The 22,626-nt window shown below is 43.6% G+C and overlaps 1 protein-coding gene across 3 annotated transcripts in view; it reads right to left on the reverse strand.

Annotated features, from left to right (window-relative positions):
• The window catches only part of cacnb4 (calcium voltage-gated channel auxiliary subunit beta 4), a 207,998-nt gene that overhangs the window by 155,299 nt on the left and 30,073 nt on the right, over positions 1 to 22,626 (reverse strand). The window contains exon 2 of one of the 3 annotated variants that reach the window (XM_033024809.1): positions 13,033 to 13,115. The exons of the other annotated variants lie outside the window; for them this stretch is intronic. Within the exon in view, the coding sequence (XP_032880700.1) occupies positions 13,033 to 13,038 (6 nt within the window). The 5' untranslated portion in view covers positions 13,039 to 13,115. The remainder of the gene's footprint in view (positions 1 to 13,032; positions 13,116 to 22,626) is intronic. 3 annotated transcript variants of the gene reach the window in all.

Consider the following 22,626-nt stretch of genomic DNA (forward strand, 5'->3'; position numbering starts at 1 on the left):
CGACTTTCCCGGAGACGCGCCCGGAGCTTCAGCGGCGGGCGCAGCGTGGACTCTCGGCGCGGAGCGGGTGAGACCTCGCTGGAGGGGAGCGCTCCATTACGCTGGCCCGCGGCAGCCGGCAACCTGAAGCAGCGGTCTGCAGAACTCCAGCTGGTGCGGCGTCTACAGCCTGGGATCTCATGTGGAGGACCCGGGGGGAAGAAGAAGCTTCCACCGCCGGCCCGCGGCCATCTTCTACCGCGGGTGCGGCACGGACTTATCATCTCCCCTGGAGGGGAGCTTCAACCGCCGGCCCTGCAGACTGCGGTGCTTCCGGCTGCGGCACGGCAGGTACTTTAAAACTTTGACCGCCGGCCTGCGGCCTACACCAGCCTGAAGCCGCGGTCTCTGGTTGGGAAGAGCCGATCCTGGACTCACCTTGAATTTGACTTTGTCCCTTACCATCTGGACGCCCGCAGCAACGGCTGTGGAGGGTGGTGGTCCCGACCACGGGGGGAAATTGAGGAGGACTGGCCAAGCTCTGTGCCTTCCACCACAGTGATGAATGCTGTGGTGGATGTTTGTGTAAAATTTTTATTGTGGTTGTGTTCTTTATTATTGTACCGCTGCTGGCAACCCAAATACCAGCGACCTTGGTTGTGTGGCAATTAAATTATTATTATTATTATTATTATTATTATTATGTGAAGTACAAGAATTTTACACAGAGGGTGGTGGGTGCCTGGAACATGCCGGTGATGGAAGTACTTATGTTAGCGGCATTTCAAAGACTTTTGGATAGGCATATGGATGTGCAGGGAATGAAGGGCTATGTGTTATGTGTGGGTAGATAAGTGATGGTTGGCATCATGTTCCATAGCTATAATGGGGCGAAGGACCTGTTCTTGTACTGTACTTTTCTATGTTCTAAAAGTGATGATAATAGAAAAATTAACATCTATTTTCAACTCAAAATTAGATGTATTTTTGTGTGGAATAGCCATATGTTTAGTGCCTTTCTGCATCTTGATGGTGGTGGGAGGAGCCAGCAAAAAAGTCGGTGAGTTGGTGCAACTGACTTAGTAGATCGCAGCCAAAATGCATTCAGCGATAGAGGGAGTGAAACTATACGTGATGGTTCAGATCAACCAGCTTGCATTGCCCCAGGTGATGCTTGAGAGGGGTTGAGAGGGAAAGATAGCTCAGCCGTGATTGAATGCTGGAGTGGACTCAATGGGCCAAATGGCCTAACTCTGCTCCTATCACTTATGAACTTATAATGTCAATCTTCGAGTATGTTTGACTGAATGTACAGACTGAAAAAGGGTCATGACCCAAAACGCCCTCTGTCATTGAGTCACAGAGTCTTACAACTTGGAAATAGGCCCTTCGGCCCAATGTGCCCACACTGGCCAATATGTCCCATCTACACTGGTTCCACCTGCCAGCGTTTGGCCTAAATCTCTCAAAACCTGTCCTATCCACGCAATTGTCAAATGTTTCTTAAACGTTGCGATAGTACCTGCCTTAACTATCTCCTCTGTGAAAAAGTTACCCCTCAGGTTCCTATTAAATCTTTCCCCCTTCACCTTAAACCTATGTCCTCTGGATCTCGATTTCCCTACTCCTAGCAAGGGGCTCTATGCATCTACTCGATCTATTCCTCTCATGATTTTGTACACCTCTATAAGATCACCCCTCATCCTCCTGTGCTCCAAGGAATAGAGTCCGAGCCTGCTCAACCTCTCCCTGTAGTTTGGACCCTTGAGTCCTGGCCTCGTCAATCTTCTCTGCAACCTTTCCAGCTTGACGACATCTTTCCCATAACTTGTGCCCAAAACTGAACACAATAATCTAAATGCGGCCTCACCAACGTCTTATACAACGGTACCATGACCTCCAAACTTCGATACTCATAATCCTGATTAGCAAATGAAAATAACAGCATGTCTGAAATGTTACATCTCGAAGATATGAGATTCGTCTAGCAGGAAAATCAGAACAATTCTTAAAGATATGGTCTTCTTTCATCGATTTATTACAAGTATAATATGGTGCAACATAACTCTGGTAATTAACCGTTTCAGAACTGGGTGAGGGGCGTGGAAAGATATGAAGTAGGTATATTCCTTTTCTTATCTGCTCTGGTTTTTCTTTCTGATTTTTTTCTGTTTTTCCTTTCTTGTTTTCTCTTTTTTTTAATATCTTTATGGGTTATTTCTCTCTATCCTTCCACAAACTATCAATTGTTAACTCCTGGGGCTTACACATCACCACTTTCCTTAACCTTTTCTTTTCGCTCTTTTTCTTGCTTCTGTTATTTCTCTATTGTTAAATTTAAAACAAGTCGTACATGAAATATATTATGTTATGTGCCACTGTTTATACGACTGTACATTGCTTCTAATAAAAAATTTTTTTTTTAAAGCAAATGAAAATAACCATAAAATTAAATTTTGCCATCAGAAATTTGAGCTCTGTTGAGAATTTCCACTGTGTACAAAGTACACTTGCTCCCATCCCCACCTAACCAACATCCCATCCACCTTTCAAATGTGTATTAATTGCTGCAACTTGTGTGGACAATATCACAATGGATAGAATCAAGTTTTTAAAACCAATTACTTTTATGAAAAAAACCCAAAATGAACACTCGGAAAGAACAAAAATATAGTGGGAATAGACAAAATATGAAAAAATACCATAACTAGAAAAATAGAAGATTATTAATCTTTCTAATAACTTGACTGAATGTTTCAATCTCAAATGTTCCTGTGTATTTTCTTGTTTAAATTGTTAAAACTGACCACTTTTAGCAAGTTCAGTGATTGTGTTAATTTCACATGATGATCCCATGCAACCAATAAGATGATTAAAAAACAGACAATGTGCGGGGGTTACTCAGCTTGTCAGGTACCAACTGTGGAGAACATGGATAGGTGATGTTTTGTGTCGGGACCCTCTTCCGACTGATGGGGGACGGAGGGGGGGATAAAAAGCTGAAGACGGTTGGGGGCAGGACAAAGCCTGGCAAGTGATACAGATGAGGGGAGGGTGCTTTTGACATGGAGATGGTTGGAGAAAGGCCAGAGATGAAGTGACAAAATAAAAGTGAGATAAGGATAGAAGAGGTGAGATTATAATCATTAAAATGTGTATTTCAACACCTCACACCAAATCACAGAATGGAAATGGTAAGTCTCGCAAGGTAAAGAAAGCACAAGTCACCATAGAAACAAATGCACCGGTGATTTAATTGAAGTAATAGCCTGGTTTACGGTATCATCTGCAGTGCCGTGGGTGATATTCTTGTGTAAGAAGAAACTGCAGATGCTGGTTACACCGAAGATAGACACAAATGCTGAACTAACTCAGCAGGACAGGTAGTATGGGTGGAAGGAATGGGTGTTGTTTCGGGTCGAGACCCTTCTTCAGTATTCTTGCTTCTGAGCCAACATTTGCTCAAGAGTCTCGAGGACTAAACTCTAGGCTGAGGCTCCAATGTACGACTGAAGGAATGCTACGTTGTTAGAGATGCTGCATGCAGTGCACATTCTAACTGCTTTAATGTTTGTAATATGAACCACAATATGTTGCAGCCCAATCTGTTCTCCCAAGTGCACCTAAAAGATTTCATGATGGAATTTCAAATCTATGGAGAAGAGTTATCCACTGCAATGCTTTTTCCCAAACCTACATAGATAAAACTGACTACTTTAGAGATACAGTGTGGATACAGGCCCTTTGACCCGAGTCGACGCCGACCATCGATCACCCCACACTACACTATCCTACACACGAGGGACAATTTACAATTTATAGAAGCTAATTAACCTACAAACCTGTACGTCTTTGGAGTGTGAGAGGAAACCGGAGCACCCGGATAAAACCCAGGCCTTCACAGGGAGAATGTACAAACTCCGTGCAGACAACACCTGTGGTCTGAGTCTCTGGTGCTGTAGTCAAGTCAGGTCAAGTCAAGTTTATTCGTCACATACACATACGAGATGTGCAGTGAAATGTAAAGTGGCAATGCTCGCGGACTTTGTGCAAAAAGACAAACAAACAAACAACCAAACAAACTACAAACAGAATGGAACAGAATCACATATTCTTTTACATGTTAAATATTGTGGGTGGAAGGAAAAAGGGAAAAAAACAGCAATTTTTTAAAAAGCAGTACAGTAAAAGTTAGTCCCTGGTGTAAGGGGTCTCCCATGATTTTATTGGCTCTGGAGTTGCACCTCCTGATGTATAGTTCCTGCAGGGGGGAAAGTGAAGTTCCCATAGTGCGTTCGGCCGAACGCACTACTCTCTGCAGAGCCTTCTTGTCCTGGGCAGAGCAATTCCCAAACCAGATGGTAATATTTCCGGACAAAATGCTTTCCACAGCTGCTGAGTAGAAGCACTGGAGGATCCTCGGAGACACTCTGAATTTCCTCAATTGCCTGAGATGGTAAAGGCGCTGCCTTGCCTTACTCACGAGTGCTGCAGCGTGTGATGTCCATGTCATATCCTCAGAGATGTGGACTCCCAGATATTTAAAACAGCTCACCCTATCCACAGTATCCCCATTTATCCTTACTGGTGTGTACGTCGTCGGATGATGTGCCCTCCTAAAGTCCACGATCAGCTCCTTAATTTTTTTGATGTTCAAGAGGAGGCTGTTGTCCTGCCACCAGAGTGCCAGATCAGCCACCTCCTCCCAGTAGGCCTTCTCATCGTTGTCTGAGATCAGGCCCACCACCACAGTATCATCAGCAAACTTGATTATTGAGTTGGAGCTGAACCTAGCCACACAGTCATGTGTGTATAGGGAGTACAATAGGGGGCTGAGGACACAACCCTGGGGCGATCCTGTGCTCAGGGTGAGGGACTTCGATGCATTCCCTCCCATCTTGACTACCTGGGGCCTGGCGGTGAGAAAGTCCAGGACCCAGGCACACAGGGGGGTGTTGAGCCCTAATTCCAGTAGCTTCTCGGCCAGTCTGGTGGGGACTATCGTGTTGAAGGCTGAACTGAAGTCTATGAACAGCATCCTCACGTAGCCCCCCTTCTGGCTGTCAAGATGAGAGAGAGCGGTGTGCAGAACCTGGGTAAGGCAGCAACTCTACCACTGCGCCATTGTGTCACCCAATTAATCTGGTCATATTCACATTCCTCATTGTGGGAGTTAACAATGTTCACATTGACACAAGTGTATCCAGTGTTACAAAATGGCTATTTGTAAGCTCTTTGTTGACTAGTCAAGAGTCAAGAGTGTTTTATTGTCATATGTCCCAGATAGGGCAGTGAAATTCTTGCTTGCTGCAGCACAACAGAATATCTAGAAAAGCATTTATTTTAACCCGGTGAATTAATGCACATTGGCACTCTTCAAATGAAAATAATTAAGAATTCTAAATCTGAAGAAGAGTCCCAACTCAAAACATCACCTATTCATGTCCTCCAGAAACACTGTCTAAAATGATGTGTTACTCCAGTGCTTTGAGCTTTTATTTGGTAAACAAGCATCTGCAGTTCCTTGTGTCTACAAGTATTCAAAAGCAATGTATTTAGCATTTAATATCAAATACAATGGAGCCGTTAGCATATTAACGCAATTCTTTACTCAAAGAATTTTGATTGATTGAATACAATAAATACAACAAGGAAACAGGCCCTTCGGCCACTGGGTGCACGCCAACTGTCGATCAGCATTCACACTAATTCTATGTTATCTGACTTTCTCATCCACCCCGTACACACAAGGGGAAATTTACAGAGGCCAACTACTTCCAAATCGGGCATCTTGGAAATATGGGACGAAACTGGAGCACCTGGCGGAAAGTCACAGGGAGAACGTGCAAACTCCTTGCAGACAGCACCTAAAGTTACAATTCCAACCTGGGTATAAAGGTTCCAACCTCGTCCAACTGCACCACTGTGCCACCTTTTGATGTAGACTTTTGTGCAGCATCTCAATTTGTTTTTAAATATTAATATTTTGAAACAATTTTTGGTTCTCTTACATGTGTCAAATTGCAAGAATCAAAATGCTCAATCAAGTTGTGATTCATCTAAAGTAGGTGCATAAACGCCATCTCTATGCCAGACACAACCCTGACTTGGACCCATTTCACAGTTACTTCACTGACACAGTCTTCAAACACAGAAATTCCCTCAGTCCATCACCACAATCTGTCGGGGCACGTCAAAGAGCTAGAACCAGGACCTAGATCCAGAGCAACTAATAAGGTGAATAAATGGGATGTTATCTTGACTATCCACAACCTGGGAGTAAATGGTAATTCTCATTTTCCTACAGCACGCTATGCCTTTCACTGCCGACCCTGCCACGTGTGTTCCAATGTGAGATATCCTGGTTTTGACAGTCTTGACCATTTATTTACATATGTATAAGTTCATGTCATGAGGGCAGACGTAGGTCGTTTGGCCCATTGAGTCGACTCCGCCATTCAATCATGGCTAATCTACCTTTTCCTCTCAACCCCATTCTCCTGCCCTGTCACCCATACTAATTAAGTATCTGTCAATCTCCTCCTTTAAAAAATACCCAATGACTTGGCCTCCACAACCGTCTGTGGTGACAAATTCCACAGATTCATCACCCTCAGACTAACAAAATTCCTGCTCGTCTCCTTACAAAAGGTACGTCCTTTTATTCTGAGCCTAAGCCATCTGGCTCTCACACTAGTGGAAATATCTTCTCCACATTCACTCTATCCAGGCCTTTCCAAGCTTCAATGAGGTTCCCCCTCATCCTTCTATACTCCAGCGAGTACAGGTCCAGTGTGCTTAGCATATGTTCACCCAATCATCCCCGGGATCATTCTCGTAAACCCCCTCTGGACCCTCTCCAATGGCAACACATTCCTCCTCATTTATGGGGCCTAAAACTGCTCACAATACATTAAATGCTGTCTGCCCAGTGCCTTGTATAGCCTCAGCATTACATCTTTGTTTTTACATTCTAGTCCTCTTGAAATCAATTGCTAACATTGCATTTGCCTTCCTTACTACAGATTCTACTTGGAAATGAACCTTTTGGCAATCCTGCACCAGCACTCCCAAGTCCCTTTGCATCTCCGATTTCGGAATCCTTTCCTAATTTAGAAAATAGTGTACGCCTTTATTCTTACCACCAAATTGCATGACTGCACACTCTGCTGCACCCTATTCCATCTGCCACTTATTTGCCCATTCTCCCAAATATAGTGGGCATGTTTCTATTTCTGAAAATATTTTTGCTTGAATTAACATTCGATTTACAATGCATTGAAATATATTAATGTAAAATCTATTTCAGCTGAACTTTGGACTGTCCATCTGTCGTCTCTACTTGAGACTAATGTTATGCTGCTTCATGTAAACTCCTCAATGACAGCTCTCTGGATGGCTGAGTAAATAAATGACCAACACAATGCCTTTCTAAGCCACAGAAAACACGTTCCTGGCTCTGACCCTCAATCTTTGCTGAACTTGCTGATTTTTCTCCATAACAATCCAACATGTGCTCACTATTTTCCCATCTGTGGGAAATTTATCTTTGGTGTTATGGTTTTAAAATATCCCAGCCACTATTTCCTTCTGGATTTTTTCCCCAGATCTGTATGCTACAGTGCACAATAAAATAATCTGGCTAGACACATAAAGCTGGAGTAACTCAGTGGGACAGGCAGCATCTCTGGAGAGAAGAAATGGGTGACGTTTCGGGTTGAGACCATTCTTCAGACCCGAAGACTCGACCCAAAACGCGCCCTATTCGTTGGAATGGGTCGAGATCCTTCTTCAGTCTGAAAGATGATGCATTCAGTCTGAAGAAGGATCTTGACCCGAATTGAATCAACATCTGCGGTTCCTTCCTACACAATTATAATCTGGCTGTTGTTCTCTTAGTACATCAATTTATTTGTTTAATATTACAGAATTTGGCACTTGGCTCAATGGGAAGGGGTCTCTTTGTGTAAAGCCTATGATACCAATTGTGCTTGCTGAACCCCATCAAGTCTGCTCGGAAGTTGACAGACTAAACCCCTGCTAATTCAGTTCAGAAATGACCTCAGTGTCATTTTCTCTATCCGATCAATTGTGGTGCAATTTTTCATTTGCTAATAGTGTAATAATGCACAACTTGGCAGCATGACAATATACTGCATCCACTTGATCTTTCTGGAAGGAGAGTATGAAATATTGCAGCATGATATGGTTTTATAGATTGCTTTCTGGTAAATATAGCAGATTCCTCATCCACAGTGAGGAGATGGGAGGAGATGGTGTGGAGAAAAGCCAAACAATTGCTGGCCAAATCCAGTGCCCCTTCAAGAATGGCACTTAAATGATGTCCCGTTGATGGAAAGAATGGCCAGTAGCCTATTTGGCTGGGCATGAACTATTTGCTTTTGGTGAATGAGTGGGAAGAGACACATATTGCCTCTCGTGACCTCCGGTGTCCCAAAGAGCTTTGACAACAAGAGGGTAATGTAGGAATTGCAACCATTTTGCAGAATTAGAGATAGCACAAAATAAAATGGGATAATGACAGATCAACTGTTTTAATGAGGATTGTTGAGAGATAAGCACTGGCAAAATAATTGGAGATATCCTTCCCACTCTTCTGCAAAATTGAAAACTATTAAATGCTTCAATGTTGTGAAGCCTGTTGAAAGACTGAACGTTGCATTGCGAACTAGCAGATCTTTTTATAGACAATAGACAATAGATTCAGGAGTAGGCCATTCGGCCCTTCGAGCCAGCAACGCCATTTAATATGATCATGGCTGATCATCCACAATCAGTACCCCGTTCCTGCCTTCTCGCCATATCCCCTGACGCTATCTTTAAGAGCTCTATCTAACTCTTTCTTGAAAGCATCCAGAGAATCAGCCTCCAATGCCGTCTGCCTTTTGATTGAATATTTGAATGTGCTGTTAAATCAAATGAGTTACAAAAAGATTTGAGGGGTTAATTAAGACCTCAAGAGAAATTAGAGAAAAATAAATGATTGCTTGACGCAGAAATTGCAGTTTGTTGAATAGAAATCAAACATGCGGCTGACAATGACTGTTATTCTCATTGTCCCTTCTTGTCATTAGACTTTTATCTGTGTCTGTCAGCACAAAGGCTTCAAAATATTGTCATGGGATCTATTTTGTCCCCAGAGATGAAAACCTATGCTATCATTTCAACATCTCTTCTGAAAGATGATGCATCCAAAAATATTGTGCTCCCTAGATGCCTCATAGTATTGTCTTTCTAGTTTTGCACTCAGGCTTTTGGTTTGGGACTCGAATACAAAACCTTCTAATTTAAAAATGACAATTTTACAGACAGATTTCAACAAAAATCTAACGACAAAAACAATACTAAAAATTGCAGTCACACTTAATTTAATGTCTGAACTCTATTGTTCAAATTCCTTACTTAAGCCATTTAATTTGTTTTTAACTTCAGTCATAGGGTCATAGTGTTACAGCACAGAACCAGGCCCTTTGGCCCAACGCGTCCATGTCGGCCAAAATGCCCCAATTAAGCTAGTCCGATCTGCTCGCATTTGGTTCCTATCCATCTAAACCTTTTCTAACCATGTACCTGTCCAAGTGTCTTTTAAATATTGTTATTGTACCTGCCTCAACTACCTCTTCTGGCAGCTCGTTCCAAAAACCCACCACTGTCTGAGTGAAAAAGTTGCCCCTCAGGTTCCCATTAAATCGTTCCCCTCTCACCTTAAACCTATGTCCTCCAGTTCATAATTCGCCTACATTGGGTAAAAGACTCTGGGCATCTACTCCTTCTATTCCTTTCATGATCCTATAAACTCTAGAAGATCATCCCTCATCCTCTTGCGCTCCACGGAATAAATTCCTAGCCTGCCCAACCTCTCCCTATAGCTCAGGCCCTCAACTCCTGGCAAAATCTTTGTAAATCTCTGCACTCTTTCGAGCTTAACAATATCTTTCCAATAACAGGGTGACCAAACCCGAACACAAAACTCCAAATGTGGCCCCATCAATGTCTTGTACAACTGTATCATAACATCCTATCATCTATGTGTAGGAAGGAACTGCAGATGCCCATTTGAACCGAAGATAGACACAAAATGCTGGTATAACTCAGTGGGACAAGCAGCCTCTCTGGAGAGAAGGATTGGTTGATGTTTCGTGTCGAGACCCGAGGCCTGAAGAAGGGTATCAACCCAAAGCATCACCCATTCCTTCTCTCCAGAGATGCTGCCTGTCCTGCTGAGTTACTCCAGCATTTTGTATCTATCCTGTCATCTATGCTGAATACCCTGACTGATGAATGCCAATTTGCCGAAAGCCTTCTTTTGACTACCCTACCATGTGATATCATTTTCAAGGTACAATGTACCTGCACTCCTGAAGAAGGGTCTCGACCCGAAACGTCACCCATTACTTCTCTCCAGAGATGCTGCCTGTCCCACTGAGTTACTACAACTTTTTGTGTCTTTCCCCTAGACCCTTCTGCATTACTAGATCCTTCTACTCCCCAGGGCCCTGCCATTCACTTTAAAGGTCCTGCCGTGGTTTGACTTCCCAAATTGCAACAGCTCACACTCATCTGCACTATACTCCATTAACCATTCCTCAGCCCACTTGCCCAACCAACCCTTCTGTAATCTTTGATAGCCGTCTTCACTATCTACAATACAACCCGCCTTAGTGTCTGCCTTGTACATGTTCATCCAAATTATTGATATAGATGACAAACAGCAATGGGCCGAGCACTGATCCCTAAAGCACATCACTAGCCATAGGCCTCCAGTCAGAAAAACAACCGCCCACCATCGCCCTCCGCTTCCTTCCATGAAGCCAATTTTCTATGCAGTCAGGATCCCATGCGATCTAAAATTCCTTGCATCCCATGCGATCTAATATTCTCCCCTGAATCCCATGCAATCTAAATCTCTCCATGGTTCCCATGCAATCTAATGTGACTTCAAGTACTCATCCAAACAATTAACAAATGCAATAAGTGTTTCTAGTGTTTCTACCACTGCAGAGGAAATTCACCTTGGATGGAACTATTTCAGCTACGAGAAGAGCCAGAAAAGTGGATTAGAGGTTCAGATTGGATCAACCACAGATTTCTTGAATGGTGGAGCTGGCTGCCTCTGCTCCTGGAACATGCCGCCATGGGTGGTGGTGGAGATAGGCACTATAGTGGCATTTTAGCGGCTTTTAGAAAGGTGCATATATATGCAGAGAATGGAGGGATATGGATACATGCAGCAGAGGAGATTAGTTTAACTTGGCAACATGTTTGTCACAGACATTAAGGGCCAAAGGGCCTGTTCCTGTGCTGTCTTGTTTTATGTCCCATGTAACTATTTCTTATGGTTTTAAATAAACATTATAAATTCAGAAAAGGTGGGATAGAAAAAAAATTGTGATGAGGTAGAAAGCAGAGGAAATTAAATAACAGAAGAGGTAAGGCATGTAAACCACAAGAAAATGATGAGATTTACATTGCCTGCGTCACCAAAAATTCTATCCAGTATGCCACTCTATTATTGCTTTGTTCAAGTTTACACAATGTTTGAAAAAAATGAAAATACACAGTGTCCTCAAAGGAAGCGGAACAAAATAAAATGGCATTGCAGTGTACAGTAACGGAGTTGCTGGCCTCATCTACTCTCCAACCCTAAATATCTCCAACTAAAGAGGTGTTACTAGGAAAATCAAAATGGATCTAAATCAGAGCTCTGCCTTTGTGGAATCTGCAAAACGTTTTCTATTTCAGTTCCCACGTCTTTTCACAGTTCGCTGATGCCTGGAGCCCTCGATCACATGTAGAAAATGTGTGTACCTTTGTTAGAGAGAGTGGTCGGTGCCTGGAAAGTGGTGCTTAAGATAGTTGTGGAGGCAGACACTATAGTGGCATCAATGCAACTTTAGATAAGCACATGTATATGCAAGGTATGGAGGGATATGGATTATGTGCAGGCAGATATGAGTTGGTCTTGGCATCATGCTCAGCATGGATATTATGGGCCGAAGGGCCTGTTCACACTGCCACATCATCCATCTTGAATCTTCCCTTCCCTCCTTAATTTTGCCATCTCAATTGATCAAACTGTATAATAGACATAAAAAGCTGGAGTAACTCAGCGAGACAGGCAGCATCTCTGGAGAGAAAGAATGGGTAACGTTTCGGGTCAAGACCCTTCTTCAGACTGTATTAATGACAAGCCCACAGACACCGCCAACTACCTTCATGACACTTTCTCCCACGTTGCAACTCTATTTGATTTTTGTTTAACTTTACTGTTTCCATTTTATCCATTTTGACGATAATCACCTTTCCTCGTGTAGTCAAGTTCGAGTTGTCGGAAATCATGGATGACAGTCTGTTTTAACCGAAAAGGCTAGTAATGCGCAAATTGATGAGAACATAGAACACAAAACAGTACAACATAGCCCATGATGTAGATGAAATGAACACATAGCCTGGCCAGGTCAACCCCTGCAACTCTGACCCAGTGCTGCTGCATGGACAAATGGCCTTTATGGCCAAGGAAAGACTAAGAATGGATTGACTGGGCTTATATTCATTGGAATTTAGAAGCATACAGTTCAGTACTAAACATTAGGCACAATCAAATGCAAAAAAGGAATTTCATTGCAATTACAGTAGGTTCACTTGTCAATAGAGTACCATTGACTATGATGCCAAATTAACTAATCCTATCTGCATGCACATGCTCCATATCCCACCATTCTCAGCCTGCTTATTTGTCTGACTAAATGCCTCTAAATATTCCCTATCATATCTGAACCCACCACCTCCCTTAAACAGCACATTGCAGGCACCTACCATTCTGCGTGTATAAAATACTTGCATTGTGAATTTTGTTTAAACTTTCCCCTTCACATTTTAAAACCATGCTCTCTATTATTTGACTTTTCCACTAGGGGAAAAAGACTCTGATCGTCTCTACTCCATCAATGCTTCTCATAATTTTATAAACCTCTATAAGATCACCCCCTCATGCTACAATGCTTCAGAGAAAACAATCCAAGTGTGTCCTACCTTCATAATAGTTAATTCTCTTCAATCCAGGCCACATCCTAATTAACCTCTTCTACACATTGTCCAAAGCATCCGTATCTTTCCTGTAAAGCAGCAACCAGAATCCCACATAATTCTCCAAAATTGGCCAAACCAAAGATGTTGTATAGTTGCAAAATGACTTTTATATTCAGTGCCCCGACTAATGAAGGAAAGCATTCCATATGCTTATTTCACCATCCTTTCCACTTATATTGCCACTTCCAGTATGATTTCCCTTGCCCTTAACTATTGATTCCCTTCAACTATTGGTAACATTGCTTTGTGCCAGATGAGTTAAATTTCCCGTGTTTGTCCCCTCACCCCTCTCCTTATTCCCAGAACCAATATAGGGCCTCCATTCTCATTTCCCACTCCTGCCCCAGCATTCCCAAAGATGCTCTTGTTCACTCTACCATTACCACCAATACCCCAACCCTAACCCATCCAATGACACCTTTACATGCAACATTAGGTGATGCAAAACTAGTGAATTTATTTTCTTTCTTCCCACAAATAAGCTTTCCAGGTGAAGCAGAGTTTGAATTCTTTTAATTACCGTATTTGCTGCTCACCCACCACCTCCTCTCCTCTGAGAATACCATTACCAGATTGGGTGCTGGCTTCATACAACAATCCTACTCAGTCTGCAAGGATGATCAGGAGCTACTGCTCACCTGTTAGTTTAAATCTATGTCTCAAAACATGTCGCTGGAGGAACTCAGCAGGTCAGGCAACACCTGTGGAGGCAAATGGACAGACGACTTGTCAGGTCTGGATACATCTTCAGATCCAAAACTTTGTCTGTCCATTTCCCTCCACAGTTGATGCCTGACCCATTGAGTTCCACCAGCATTTTGTTTTTTATTTGAAATCCAGCATCTCTTGTGTCTTATGATCTCTGTCCTTGATTTCATTAACTATCCCAATACAGCAAAACATAAGACTGAGTAACTGTATCTCATCTTACTGCTGAGCACATTGCAACCTTCTCTGCTCAATTAGTCCAACAATTTAAGATAGGAACACCTGTCCCACCGGTGATTTTTCATGTGACTGAAAAAAACGGCAACTGGAACGGCGACTGTCAGAGTGGAACACACACACACACACACACACACACACACACACACACACACACACACACACACAGACACAGACACACACACACACACGCACACACACACACACACACACAGACACACACACAGACACACACACAGACACACACACACCACACACACACACCACACACACCACACACACACCACACACACACACACACACCACACACACACACCACACACCCACACACCCACACACACACACACACACACACACACACATACACACACACAACACAGCTTCCTTCACCAGCCCGTTATGCAAGCGGGGGACAGGGCAAGCGGGGGAGCGCTGTCTGAGTGAAATTCACATGGTGCAAAGCCAAGGTGATACAGACACACACTGCGATGGACAGGAAGGCTGGCACTGTAATTAAGACGGCTAGCACAGTGTACAGTAAATCCTTTAAACGAGGGTGGGAGAGGGGGGAGAAGGGGGAGAAGGGGGGAGGAGTGGAGACAACTTTTAAGAAGATACATGGCTATGATGCTCGGCGGACATTAACATACCGGTTATCCTTGGTTCTGAAAACTACTGCTTACGGTTTTTTTTCCCAATGAGCCAATGAAATTCACCGGTCAGCACCGGCTACAACCTACGAGAACCTACGAGAACCTTCAACCTCCTGGCAACCAACTAAGACCTCCTGGTGACCCACCTACAGCACGAGAATTCTCGATACTCTCCATGGCGGCTTCAATAGACAATAGACAATAGGTGCAGGAGTAGGCCATTCAGACCTTCGAGCCAGCACCGCCATTCAATGCGATCATGGCTGATCATCCCCAATCAGTACCCCGTTCCTGCCTTCTCCCCATATCCCCTGACCGCTATCTTTAAGAGACCCATCTAGCTCTCTCTTGAAAGTATCTCAGAGTACCGGCCTCCACCGCCCTCTGAGGCAGAGAATTCCACAGACTCACAACTCTCTGTGAGAAAAGGTGTTTCCTCATCTCCGTTCTAAATGGCTTACCTCTTATTCTTAAACTGTGGCCTCTGGTTCTGGACTCCCCCAACATCGGGAACATGTTTCCTGCCTCTAGCATGTCCAAACCCTTAACAATCTTATATGTTTCAATAACATTCCCTCTCATCCTTCTAAACTCCAGAGTGTACAAGCCCAGCCGCTCCATTCTCCCAGCATGTGACAGTCCCGCCATCCCGAGATTTAACCTTGTAAACCTACGCTGCACTCCCTCAATAGCAAGAATGTCCTTCCTCAAATTAGGTGGACAAAACTGCACACAATACTCCAGGTGTGGTCTCACTAGGGCCCTGTACAACCGCAGAAGAACCTCTTTGCTCCTATATGTGACTCCTCATGTTATATAGGCCAACTTTCCTCACCTGCGTGCTTACTTTCATAGACTGATGAACAATGACCCCCCGATCCCGTTGTACTTTCCTTTTTCCCAACGCCATTGACGCCATTTAGATAGTAATCTGCCTTCCTGTTTTTGATACCAAAGTGGATAACCTCACATTTATCCACATTAAACTTTATCTGCCATGCATCTGCCCACTCCCCCAACCTATCCATTCTCATAGCATCCTCCTCACAGTTCACACTATCACCCAGCTTTATGTCATCTGCAAATTTGCTAATGTTACTTTGAATCCCTTCATCCAAATCATAGATGTATATTGTAAATAGCTGCGGTCCCAGCACCGAGCCTTGCGGTACCCCACTAGTCACTGCCTGCCATTCTGAAAGGGACCCGTTAATCCCTAATCTTTGTTTCCTGTCTGCCAACCAATTTTCTATCCATGTCAGCACACTACCCCCAATACCATGTGCGCTAATTTTGCCCACTAATCTCCTATGTGGTACCTTATCAAATGCTTTCTGAAAGTCCAGATACACTATATCCACTGGCTCTCCCTTATCCATTTTACGAGTTACATCCTCAAAAAATTCCTGAAGATTAGTCAGGCATGATTTCCCCTTCGTAAATCCATGCTGACTCGGATCGATCCTGCTACTGCTATCCAAATGTGCGGCTATTTCATCTTTTATAATTGACTCCGGCATCTTCCCCACCACCGATGTCAGGCTAACTGGTCTATAATTCCCTGTTTTCTCTCTCCCACCTTTCTTAATAAGTGGGATAACATTAACTGCCCTTCAACCCTCAGGAACTGATCCTGAGTCTATAGAACATTGGAAAATTATCACCAATGCATCCACGATTTCTAGAGCCACTTCATTAAGTGCCCTGGGATGCAGACCATCAGGCCCTGGGGATTTATCAGCCTTCAGTCCCATCAGTCTACCCAACATCATTTCCTGCCTAATGTGGATTTCCTTCAGTTCCTCTGTCACCCCAGATCCTCTGGCCACTACTATATCAGGAAGATTTTTTGTGTCCTCCTTAGTGAAGACGGATCCAAAGTACCTGCTCAACTCATTTGCCATTTCCTTGTTCCCCATAATAAATTCACCTTTTTCTGTCTTCAAGGGTCCAAATTTGGTCTTAAATAATATTTTCCTCTTCACATACCTAAAGAAGCTTTTACTATCCTCCTTTATATTCTTGGCTAGCTTACCTTCGTACCTCACCTTTTCTCCCAGTATTGTCCTTTTAGTTATCTTCTGTCGCTCTTTAAATATTACCCACTCCTCTTGTTTCCCGCTCATCTTTGCTACATTGTACTTCTCTATTATTTTTATACTGTCCCTGACGTCCCTTGTCAGGCACAGCCACATGTTGAAAAATTCAAGGCAGCCATAATGAGGCCACGACTAGTTCCCAGAATGAGGGAACTCCTCACGAAGGCGACTCCCCGGCAACCACCCGCGAACATGTGGCGAACATATGGCGACTGCCTAGTCTCCTACAGTCACCTGTGGGACAGGCCCATTTGAGCATTTTTATTCCAGAATTCCCACATTCCATTAGTAATTTCTGGGAATCATATTGCATGTAAAAGCTTCTCAGACCTCAGTTGCTTTGCAAGATTGCCCTTTTTATTATTTATGCCCCAAATTGCCACTAAATCTCCAACTTTTCCTTTTGTTCCCTCCTCCTTAATTCAGAGATACAGCACAGAAACAGGCCTTTCAGCCCACCGAATCCACATTGACCATCGATCCCCAATCCAGGTATAGAACGCAAGGTGTTGGAGTAACGCAATGGGTCAGGCAGCATCTCTGGAGAACATAGATAGGCGACATCTCGGGTCAGGGCCCCTATTCAGATTCTGAATCATCGCCTATCCAGTCTGAAGAGTCCTGTCTGAAACGCCACCCATCCATGTCTACCAGAGACACCGCCCATTCCACCGAGTCGCTCCAATGCTTTGTGTTCTTTGCAAGATTCCAATATGGAGCCATGGAGTCATAGAGTCATAGAGCATGGAAACAGGCACAACTTGCCCACTTCGACCAACATGCCCCATCTACACTAGTCCCACCCACCATTTGGCTCATATCCTCCCTCTCCCCCTTTCTCTGCCTCATTCAAGTCAGAATCACAGAGAGATACAACATGGAAACAACCCCTTCAGCCCACCGAGACCACTCCAACCATCCATTTACACTGATCCTTTATTTCTATTCACCCCACATTCTTATCAACTCTCCCAAGATTCTACTATTCACCTGTGCACCCAGGGCAACATATAATAACCAATAAACTGATCATTCCTCACATTTTGAAATGAGGGCCAAAACCAGTACATCCAAAGGAAACCCATGGGGGTCATAGGGAGAACATGAAAAACCCACACAGACAGCAGTGGAGGTCAGAATCAAACATGAGTCACGGGCACTGAGTCAATTACTTCACTAGCTGTGCCACTATGAGCTCCAATACCTCCAACTATTCCTAGTTCTGATAATCACTGACCTAAAGTGTCACCTCTGTCACAAAATGCTGGAGTAACTCAGTGGGACAGGCAGCATCTCTGGAGAGAAGGAATGGGTGACGCTTCAGGTCAAGACCGTTCTTCAGACTGAGAGTCAAGGGAGAGGGAGACATAGAGATAAGGAAGGGTAATGTGTGAAAACACAGTCTCCCCCTGTCTCCCTCTCCCAACCCGAAGCATCATCCATCCTTTTACTCCAGAGATGCTGTCTGACCCGTTGAGTTATGCCCCTGTCCCACTTAGGAAACCTGAACGAAAACCTCTGGAGACTTTGCGCCCCACCCAAGGTTTCAGTTCTGGTTTCCTAAGTGGGACAGGGGCATAACTCCAGCACTTTGTGTCTACCTCAGCTATCAGATGTCGCTTTGGAGACAGTGCATGTCATGGATTAGATATGTAACTGTAAGAGTATTTGTAAAGTACTAAGCATGCTGTGTAACATGATTGATTCAAGCACCACAACTTATTTGAGAGTGGCTACCTACAATAAAGAATGATTTGATAAAATATCCAGTTCTTGTCTATTAACTTATTCTTGCAGCAACAAAAAGAATAAAATCTCTGGGGATCAAAGGATGTGCTTGAATGCTTGGAAGTAGCTGAGTATGCTGTACTCTCTCAATAGCAAGAATGTCCTTCCTCAAATTAGGAGACCAAAACTGCACACAATACTCCAGGTGCGGTCTGACCAGGGCCCTGTATGACTGTAGTAGGACCTCCTTGCTCCTAAACTCAAATCTGCTCGTAATAAAGGCCAACATGTCATTAGCAAACTTCACTGCCTGCTGTACCTGCATGCTTACTGTCAGTGACAGATGTACAAGGACACCCAGGTCTCGTTGCACTTCCCCTTTTCCTAATCTGAACACATCTGAGGGTGGAACATTATTTTTTATCTGGGCAGGCAAACTAAAAGGGCCAGCACAGAATGTGGCATACATGAACTGGCCTTTCTCATCAAATGGTTCATGCAAGCATTTATGCCTCAACCTTCTTAATTTAAGCCTGCCAGAGGAACCATCTATTCCTTTCTTCCCTCTGTGTTTTTCAACTTTCCTTTTGTGCATCTTATGTTATTGTCCTCAGTGTACTTCATGCGAGAGTGTTCCATAATCTCACCGCTCTCTCGGTCTTTCTGAATTCCCTCCCACAATTATCAATAACCATTTTAGTTTCATGACACTTGATCCTGGTCTTGCCAAGAGGTGAAAACGCCTATTCTGTGCCGCCAAAGCAAGGACTCGGACCTGTCATCGACTGAATCCTCTCTTTTCTTTCCTGTATCTCTTATTAGATTACCCAGCTTGTAAATCTTACAACTCATGCCGCTCAACGTTAATCAAATTGTCGGGCGCTGAGTTTATTGTGTAGAGATCTTCAATTCAGATCTTGAAAGGATTCATGGAGAACAATGAACTGCAATTCCTTGGGCAGAAATGCAGAGTGCTGACGTAACTCTGAGGTTTAGGCAGCATCTCTGGAGGGAAGGGATAGATAACGTTTCGGGTCAGGACCTTTCTTCAAATTGCAGTGGGGGGGGGGGGAGGACAAGGCCTGGCAAGTGATAGGTGGATACAGGTGGGGGAGGTTTGATTAGCACATGGTGGTGGAGGGGGGGAGGGAGTAAGTGACAAAGGCTAGAGATAAAAAGGAGACAAAAGGGTGTGAAGTATGAGGCGAAATTGGGTGAAATCTAAAGCCGGAGTAGGATGTAGATGGAAGGGGACTGGAGAGTGGGTGCAGGGGAGGAAAGGTGGGATAATGGGAGAAATAGGTGCACACCAGGGTGGTGGGATGAAAGGGTGGCACTGTAAAGAGAGAGGGGAATGGTGGTGGGTGGACGTGACTTAAAATTGGAGAATTCAATGTTCATATGGCTGGGTTGGGTTGCAAGCTACCCAAGTGGAATATGAGGTGCTGTTCCTCCAGTTTGTGTTGGGCCTCATTCTGGTAATGGAGGACACAGGACAGAATGGTCTGTATACGAATGGGAATGGGAATTAAAATGGTTAGCAACCGAGAGATCCAACACGCCTTGGTTTCAAGGAGACCAGATCGGGAACACCAAATGCAGTTGATGAAAGAAGAAATAAAGGATTCATTCTGCTTTTAATCTGTCTGAGATACCGTCTCTTATACTGCTGTGAGAACATGGAAATCTAGGGGTTGGGAGAGGTGGGGAGGGTTGGAGTGAATTGCTGCTTGTCAGGCTGTCAGTATCCCTTATGCTTTGGGAATAGAAATGGTTCTCAGCGCTGCAACTGATTGCATGACCTGTGTGTGTGCAATGTTTCTCTATCCCACTCCAGAACACAGATACAAGCACTCAACGTCAGCACTTTCTTGACAAGCAATGAATGTCAAAGTGGAAACCAGCAGCCAGGTTCCAACATATTTTAGCATTTGCAAGCCGAACAGCAGACCAGGGCAAATTAAAAGGAAATGTGCGGAAAGCGGAACTTACGAATTTCTTCCGCTCCACAAACAGCTCATTTATTTTGCATGTTAGTAATGGGTGGGTCAGTGAGGCCAATATTATTTATCAAGAAATGCTGCAAACCTTCAGATACTCCGTCTATCATCACTGGCAGTGACCCCACCCTAATTATTAGAAAAATTATGAGAACATTTTTTTGGGGGGAAATCTTTTAGGACCGAGATGAGAAAAACATTTTTCACACAGAGTGGTGAATCTCTGGAATTCTCTGCCACAGAAGGTAGTTGAGGCCAGTTCATTGGCTATATTTAAGAGGGAGTTAGATGTGGCTCTTGTGGCTAAAGGGATCAGGGGGTATGGAGAGAAGGCAGGTACAGGATACTGAGTTGGATGATCAGCCATGTTCATATTGAATGGCGGTGCAGGCTCGAAGGGCCGAATGGCCTACTCCTGCACCTAATTTCTATGTTTCTATGTCTATGTCGATTAATATGTAAGCCACAAATGCCTCAAATGAATGCAATGCACATATCTATTTGCATGATAAAAAGATACCTGTACAATACATGCTTATACCTCAAAATTAAATTCCTCATCTTATTATCTTACTGTGAATCTTTGGCACGACAATTTCTCACAGCTTTAAATATAAACCTTGAAATCCAATGCAAAATATATAATTTTGAAACTGTGCTTGGATCTTTTGGAAGAATGATCTCGCAGTATTAAGATTATGGCATTAATACTTCTTGTCAGCCCAACACACTCCGAAAACCCAAAGATATGCATGACTTGGCAAATATAACAAAATGCTGCTGACAGCTCATAATTCTGCTGCCTTTCCAGTGCTGAAAGTGATTGTATTTTGCCATGTGTGTTCATTTCCAGTGACAAACCCTATTAGGAATTTTCTCCACCTCGTGATGAAATCGGACATTGCGACTTTGCTAATGCTTCGCACCAATTGCCTGATACAAGCATAAACAGGGGACATGGTGTCTGAACTCTGAGCTACAGATCCTGCTTTATGGTCACCCACTGAGTTACTCCAGCATTTTGTGTCTACCTTCGATTTAAACCAGCATCTGCAGTTCTTTCTTTATGATTTATTTGGTTTACTTGTTTTTTTTTGTCATTTTTGACCGGGTTTATTTAATTTAATTTTATGAAGTTTATTGCCCTGAAAGATCAACCATTGCTCTCCGCATATTTGCAGGCCATTTGGCCCACTGAGTCTGCACCGACCAGCGATCCCCGCACAAGCCTACACACACTAGGGACAATTTACACTTACACCAAGTATAAATTTACACTTACACCAAGCCAATTAACCTACAAACTTGTACTTCTTTGGAGTGTGGGAGGAAACTGAAGATCTCGGAGAAAACCCACGCAGGTCACGGGGAGAACGTACAAACTCCATACAGACAGCACCCGTAGTCGGGATTGAAACCGGGTCTCCGGCACTACAAGTACTGTAAGGCAGCAACTCTACCGCTGCGCCACCGTGCCACCCTTGTTGGAAAAGGGACATGAAGAGAACTTGCTGGATTTTTTGATATCTACCCCAAAAAGGTCAGAGAACCACAGTTTAATATCTCCCAGGTGCATATTCAAATTTCACTCTGGATTGTCTTTGCTGTAAGACCTGTGAAGGGGTTTGAACCCACAAAAATAAAAATATCAGCAAAAATACTCTCAAGCAAAATTAACTCTGTTTATACATATCAAATTAAAAACATTCATACAGTTTATTAAACCCTGAATAATCTACATTATTTAGGATATGTGTGAAAACATTTCTAACAAGTACCTTAATTATATCTAAGATAGACACAACGTGTTGGTGTTACTCAGCGGGACCAGCAACATCTCTGGATGGAAGGAATGTGTGACGTTTCAGGTTCAGACCCTTCTTCAGTATAAGCTTCTTTAGATATGTTAAGGGAAAAAGAGTAGCAAAGTCAAACGTGGGTCCCTTGAAGGCAGACACGGGTGAAATTATTATGGGCAACAAGGAAATGGCAGAAGAGTTGAATAGGTACTTCGGATCTGTCTTCACTAAGGAAGACACAAACAATCTCCCAGATGTACTGGAGGACAGAGGATCTAAGGGGGTAGAGGAACTGAAAGAAATTTTCATTAGG

This window comes from Amblyraja radiata, chromosome 7, assembly GCF_010909765.2.
Source record: "Amblyraja radiata isolate CabotCenter1 chromosome 7, sAmbRad1.1.pri, whole genome shotgun sequence".
Lineage (NCBI taxonomy): Eukaryota > Metazoa > Chordata > Chondrichthyes > Rajiformes > Rajidae > Amblyraja > Amblyraja radiata.